Here is a 7,231-nt window from a genome sequence, read left to right on the forward strand (position 1 = left end):
CAGGCTCAGCGTGTACCGCGTGGCGGGCTCCAGGCGTCGCAGGAGGCAGCGGCGGGCCGGGCCGGCGTACTCCAGCACCCCGTCGCTGAAGACGCTGTAGGTCTGCAGGAAGAGGAGCAAAGGATGGTCACGCGCGGCCCCTGATTCCGGGCACGTCGCTCCTGCCCGTCATCTCCATAACCCCAGCCCAGAAAAAGCATCTGACATTAACTCGGGGAATGTGATCTTTTCCAGTTAATGGGAAGCCCAGAGGAAGAGGAACCACGCTTTTGTTTTTTTTTTTTTTAAGGGTGGATATCATGTTGGCATCTATCTAAAAGCTAAGGCTGTCGAACGTGATTCTTTGACTTAAGGAGTGCTCATGCAGTTTCTTCCTACTTTTATGTTTTTAAACGTAGGGAACAGCATTCAAATCCCGTTTTATAGATGCTAAGCGCTTCCGATCTCACGCTGAGTAGGGTAACTGGGGCCTGACTGCATCGTCTACCTCCCACGGCATTTCCCGGGAGACGGAATCGCAGTGCTTCATCATTTGTGCCAGGCGCCAGGGCTGCCACGGTGTCTGTGTGCGGGCACAAGTGCAGATGCGCAAAATACAGGCACAGACTGTGCTGACTAGAAAATGGGGAGAACCACCCTGTTTTCCCGCGCAGGCCGTGGAAGAAATGCTTACTCCACTGGAACAAGGTATTCTTCGTTCTGGGGAAAACCATTCGAACGTTCATCGTACAAGTGTAGAGCTTTTGTTGTTTGGGGAAAATGTGATGGAGCTTAACTTGAACGTTGATGGTTCTGAACAGCGGTTTCCTGCTCTTTTCCTGCTTCAGGGCACCCGAGATGAGACATTCCTGCAGGTGCAGTGACTCTCTATGACAGTGTCTCTCACGAGGGGACAGGCCACATATCAGGACCCTCTGGGATGGAGATCCAGTTAGAAACATTCCCGCAGCTGGTTCCTGGGGAAGCTGACCTCAGACTGGAACGTCAGTATACTTTAAGGTTACTTACATAGCTTAGAGTTACATAGAGTTACATAGCTAAGATTGCATAGCTTAGAGTTCTGGAAATCTATTTACGTCGGACTATTGTATTTTGGTGTGATTTTCTTACCATAAATGTTTAGTAAGCGATTACCAATTTGTCATTCCTACTCTATCCACCCACCATGTCTGCTCGCTCATCTCCCAAAGTGATTATTTCATATCTTCTCCTTTCTCCACTAAGCAAAACCACGCTCCTCCCTCCCTCACAAGTAGTGTTGACGTAACACGCCGGACTGAGAAAACAGAAGCTGCTGGGAAGGAATGTTCGTGTGTCATCATCACCTCCACGTGACTCTAAACTTGCACGATTTGCCTGCCTTCCTCTGGCTATGGATGAAGTACCTCTGCCCCAGCTGGAGCCCCTCTCCTCCTTCCTACAGACTTTACTCCTGCAATTCTTCTCATCGTCTCCCGCATCACCGATTTGTCGTCTCCCTCTCCTGGGTCATTTCCATTGGTGTTGAAATCTCCCGCATCACCAATTTGTCTCCCTCTCCTGGGTCATTTCCATTGGTGTTGAAACGCACTCAGCCATCAACGATTCTCAGTAAGACCTCCTGACACCACAGCTCCCGACTGCTGCCCGCTTCTCTGCTTTCTTGTTTATACGTCTTCACAGCGTTGCTGTCCACGCTCCCTCACTTGCCATTCTGTCCTCAACCGTCCCAACCACGTGTCCCATTTTGCCACCTGATCTTCTTGTCAGGTCACGATGACCTCGTTTCCCAATCCAAGGTCACGTCTCTGCCCTGACTGTACCTGATTTCTCAGCAGCCTTTGGCGTATTGTCGACTCACTTTTGAGACACCCCACTCGGCTCCTTTTCCTTCTACCTCACTTGCCCCTTCTCGGTCTCCTATGACGGTTCCTCCTCTCTTCTTGACCTCCAGATGTTTGTATTCCCAGGGCTTGGGCCACCATGCTGGGTCATCTCTCATCCTCTCTCATTATATTCTCTCCACAGCTCATCTCCTCCAGGCTTGTGGGTTTAAATCCCACCCGACTGCTAATCAATTCCAGATATGTTATCTTAGTGAAGAACTCTCAAGGGGGTGCTAGACTTGAATCTCCAACTGCCAGCTTGCCCCCTGAAACCTGAAACTTGAGTCAATGACTCAAGGCCAAAACCCAGAAGTCATTCACGTTTCACATCCAATCCATTAACAAATCTTGTCATCTCCACCTTCTGAATGGATCTCCAACCCATTCACGACTCCCACTCTAATTCAGGCCGCCAGCAATTCTATCCTGAATTCTTTAATAGCTTCCAAACTCTAATGGATTCCTTATAGTTCATTTTCTACAGAGCAGCCAGAGTGATTTTGAAAGAGCATCAATTTGATCATGCTATTCCTTTGCCTAAATCTTTCGGTAATTTTTCGCTGCACTTAGAATCGATTCCAAATCCCTCACCACAGCCCACAGTCTGCCCCCCGCCCCCCTCCAAGCTCTTCCGTGCTGTCACGCCCCCTCCCAGCATCCCCCACACCGGCTTTCCTCCCTTCATGTGGAGACACCAAGTTCATTCCTGGCTTCAGGCCCTGCATTTGCTGTTCACTTTGTCTGGAACATTTTGCTCTCATAGCTTCACATGACTGACTCTGTCTTGTCATTCAGGGCTCAGCTCAAATGTCAACTCAATTCAAATGATCATCCATTCTGAAATAGCCTGAGCGGGCATAATTACATTATTCCGTTTAACTTTATTTATGGCATTCATCACTCTGAAATTCTCTTGTTTGTGGACTTTTCGTTTCTCTGTACTCCCACATGTGTGTACGCATACACACACACACACAATTAAGGACTGTGACAGCAGAGACCTTGTCTGTCTGCTTCACTGCTGAATCAATGCCTGACACTTAGTAGAAGCTCAATAAATACGTGGTGAAATGTGAATGGAGGTAAAAGGAGGCCCCTATTGTCCACCATACCAGGAGGAGGCAGACACTGGGGCAGAAAACACTCGCTCCCAAAGATGGATGCTGTGATGGTGGGTGTGAGGGAGGAAACTGTCCTGTGACAGAGACTTGAGAGCTGTGGCTGGGATTTTAAGCCCATGGACCCTAAGGCTCAAGCCTCCTGTCCCAGAGCAGGGCAAGTCTGGCTCCGTCGCAGACAGGCAGGCTGGTAGAAAGCAGCCTGCTTCTGCTCCTTGTCCAGGCCTGGACTTCCACAGAGAGGCGGCCACTGTACCGAGCAGTGTGAGGTCTCTGCGGGGGCCACGTGGACGGGCCTGGGCCTATGCGCTCCAGTGACGGCCTAACGCCCTGCTGTGGGTGATCTCCTGCTGCCATCCCCCTCATGGGTTTTCAGAAAAGCTTCACCCAAAGTCGCAGCTTAGTCTTCTGTGAACTAATGAGGGTGTCTTTGACACTTTGAGGGCAGCAGTAAAGGAGAGGCAGAGTGTCTACAGAAGGTGCGGGCTGAGGAATCTGCAGCCCTGACCTCTAGAAGGCAGCTGATGAGGGTCTGAGGGTTGGTCCAGGATCTGAGAGGCAGAGGCAGTAGCAGACTGCTGAGTCGCCATCACTCTTGGGGAGGAGGCACAGCAGAAAGGGAGACGAGGGCCGCCTTTCATGGGGGTGGTGGTCCACAGTATCATGACGTAGGCTTGTGACGGAAAGGCAGCCTCGTCTGTGCTCACAGGCTGGTGAACCCTGGGATCCCTGCGTGACCTTGACAAGACTGCTTCTCACGGCCACATGTGGAGGTCGGGAGGTGGCAGACACCTGGGTCTTCCTGGCTTCTGCTTAGGGAACGCTGTTTAACGTGCAGATTCGGCAAGGCTTCAGCAAGCAACTGAGGCAGGATAATGCCGGGGTCCATGAGAACACGGTCATTGCGAGTTCAGCTCTGGTGCGATTTCCTGGCTTCGCATCCCAGTTCGGTCATTCGGAGTGTGGGCCCGGGCAGTCACTTAACCTTCACAGGGCTCATGAGGTGTATGGTGTGCCCACCTCGCATGGTCGGTGTGAGCGTTAAATGAGGTGATCCGGGGACAGCACTTAGCTGGGCGCTGCGTTCACAGGGAGCACAATGCGGGTGAGCTACTTTTCTCTGATCTCTGAGCGCCTAGAGGAGCTATCAAGGGGAATTAGACAGGCTGTGAAGGGAGCTTTGCTACGGTGACCTGTTGGCATGCCAGGGCTCATCTGTTTACCTGGAGGGCACCAGACACGGTTTCATGTCCAGCGCAGGCCTTACCTTAATCACACCGTTGGTCCTCCGAGGCTCTGACCACTGCAGAAACAAGGCCCGGCCGGTCTCTTTCTGTTCCACCGTAAAGTTGCTCAGGCCACTCGGGGAAGATTCTGGGGTCTGAACTAGAGTCCAGGGGCTCGAAACTTCTCCTGCCTGGTTTGCGGCCACAACGCCGATGCGATACGTCGTGAACGGTTCTAACCCGAACAGGTGGGCTTCGTGGCTTGTGCCCTGTGAGAAAATTAACAGGTTAGTTTTCTTCTAGAAACCTGCTGGAAAGTCATTCTCCAAGACACATCAGAAATGGCAGCACCGATGTCACTGCGGTTTTTAATGATTAAGAAAACATCATGGCTTTTTCTTATTCTTGGTACCTGGATATGTTACCTAGTGTTGTATAATTTCAGACATACACACAAAGTGTGGATCAGATAGGGTCCTTGCCTTTTCAGACCTCGCAACCCGAAGGATGTGACGTATCACATAAAAAAATCTATGATGCCTCAGAGGTCAGTGCTGCAGCCGGCTCACAATGCACATCAGTGGAGATTTAACCTGAATGACCTTAATTCTTTCGTGAATTCCCATGCTCTTTGGTTATACATAAGGCTCCCCATCTCCCTCATCTCCCTCTCATTCTCCTGGTGTGTATTTATGTCTTACAAATGCAATAAAACAAACACAAGACAACAATAGCAACATGCCAACTGGACTATGAAGGCACAAATATCCTTAGAGAAGTCTAGTATTGATACAAATGTGAAAATATCGTCATTGTTAAAAATACCATAACTAAAACTATGAAATTTACCAAAAGTAATTGTTAGCTAGGCTTCTAGAATTTGGCCTTTCTTGATTTGAAAGAAAAGAGTAACAGAATTAGTTTTTTTTTTTTTTTCTGCTTGGAGAGCATCATGTAATATATTTTGTAGAACTTAACGGGAACTAAGAATCCTAATGTTCTGAATGAGCCCACGGTGCTCTTTCCTCATCTGGGCTGGATGGATACGTCTATTTACAGATAGGAATTATGTCTGCAGGTGAACCTGTAATGTGTGTACAGGTACGTACGTACACACACACACACGATACATTCTGTTGTGTACAATACCCTGTGGATGGGAATGATCATGAGGAAGTTTTGACTGGTTTAATATGATATTTATGCTTAATGGTGTGTGGGGTCAACTTGGGTTTATTAAATGTTGAAATATGGCGATCGTCTTCTCTTCTCGGTGGGCATGGAAGGAGGGATGTGAGGTGGAAAAGAGGAAGGGGTGTCTGAGAGGGGGCACTCGAAAGCATCAGACAAAGTTATGTGGATGAAAATTCTCCTTAATGTGGGGGCATCTCAATCATTTTGAATAAAATCTAAAGCGAGGTGGCAAAATCAAACTGAACCATTTTCTAAAAAAATGGGTTAGATAAAACCAAAACATACACAGACATAATTTTAGACAGTTTCCTCACATTTTTGGTTATAAGTTTCGACTGTGCTAATGTTTCTTATTATGTGTTAAACACAAGCAGAGAAATATAATTTCCTTTACTTATCAATCACAAACTTGTAAAGTCAATTTTCCTGTTTCAATAAATGCCATTATGATATTACATGCTAACCTCCTGAAATCTTTTAATATTTAAACATTTGCTAAGCAACCAGACTCTGAAACAAATTTTGTTAATTTCTATTTTTTAAAATATTAAAAGTTAAGTCATAAATATTTAAAACTTATTTCTCTACAACATTGGATTGGTCGTTTAGATAAATATGGCGCAAAACTAGAATGGCCATAATGAATATTAAATCTGAGGATGTTACAAGTCCCGAGTACAAACACTCTTTTCTGATAAATGATTCCTTTTCTGTGGAAATAGGGCAAACGTCAGCAAGATTAATAATGCAAAAAAGGAAAATTCTTTGTTCAGAATATTCAGTAATAGATGCCAAAAAAGCACAAGCTCCAAAGCAAATAGCAATCATCTCAAACGGATTATATATAAAACAGGTAGGCTATTGGGGGACATTTAGAGATAGCTTTTTGTCATAAGAAACATGAAAAGCATGTGGACTATAAAGCAAAAACATATGTATGTTGTCAATAGCAGCACCTGCTCAATTACGGTTTATTTCAGAGCTGAGAATTCCATTCAGCCCCTAGATGGCAATACGATCAAACACTTTTGATAACATGAGTGCTTAATGATTAACGGGCAGCACTCAGTCATGGAGCACACTCCCGGCAACCATTAGAAAACTAACAAAACTGATTTCATTATAGATTCTTTTAATACACATTTATAGCGCAGATCCTTCAAAGCAGAAGTATTCGAAATGCCCTGGCCTGGAAATCTTCATCATCTAATATAGAAATAAGACCTGCAGAATAGATCTCAAGTTGAAGTTCACGCCTGCCTGGCACAGAAATGTTTGGAGGTCTGCTCCTATGAAAGGAGGTCACGGTAGTTGTTTTGCCTAATTTTGTCTACTTCTCAAAAAAAAACTAGGAATGATCACATATTGTAAATGTAAAGGAAATGTAAAGGAGAATTTTTATATCATAAATTTATACTGAAGACAAGTTTCCCTATTATTTTTTTATTTATGAAGAGCTACGCACGCGCACGCACACACACATACACACACACACCCCTTAAATAAACCTGATTAAAAGCCTTGCTTTTTGTCAATGTTTAGTAAAGTCCACGTTAAAAAAAAAAAAGAAAAGAAAATTTTAAAATGACAAAACAACCATTAGCAGTTTATTCTTCAGCATTTTAAGAAATAATGTATATCATTCTCTCTAGAATGAATTTCCAATATCAAAGTACACCCTTTTAGAATCCCGCTGTAAAATCTGGGCATAGTCCACTCTGTGGATTGGGTGTGTCTGGTTTATTTAGTTACTTGTTATTTTCCTTAAATGCAGAATATTTGCTAGAGCACCATGGATCTTAAATGTTTTGGATTCAATTTCTTTTTT

At 45.5% G+C, this 7,231-nt stretch overlaps 1 protein-coding gene across 1 annotated transcript in view; it reads right to left on the bottom strand.

The window, feature by feature from the left end:
- The window catches only part of USH2A (usherin), a 564,162-nt gene that overhangs the window by 35,056 nt on the left and 521,875 nt on the right, over positions 1-7,231 (bottom strand). The window contains exons 61-62 of the mRNA XM_025049837.1: positions 4,251-4,478; positions 2-102 (exon numbers count right to left, since the gene is read on the bottom strand). Of these exons, the coding sequence (XP_024905605.1) occupies positions 2-102; positions 4,251-4,478 (329 nt within the window). The remainder of the gene's footprint in view (position 1; positions 103-4,250; positions 4,479-7,231) is intronic.

Source organism: Pteropus alecto, unplaced genomic scaffold (assembly GCF_000325575.1).
Source record: "Pteropus alecto unplaced genomic scaffold, ASM32557v1 scaffold65, whole genome shotgun sequence".
Lineage (NCBI taxonomy): Eukaryota > Metazoa > Chordata > Mammalia > Chiroptera > Pteropodidae > Pteropus > Pteropus alecto.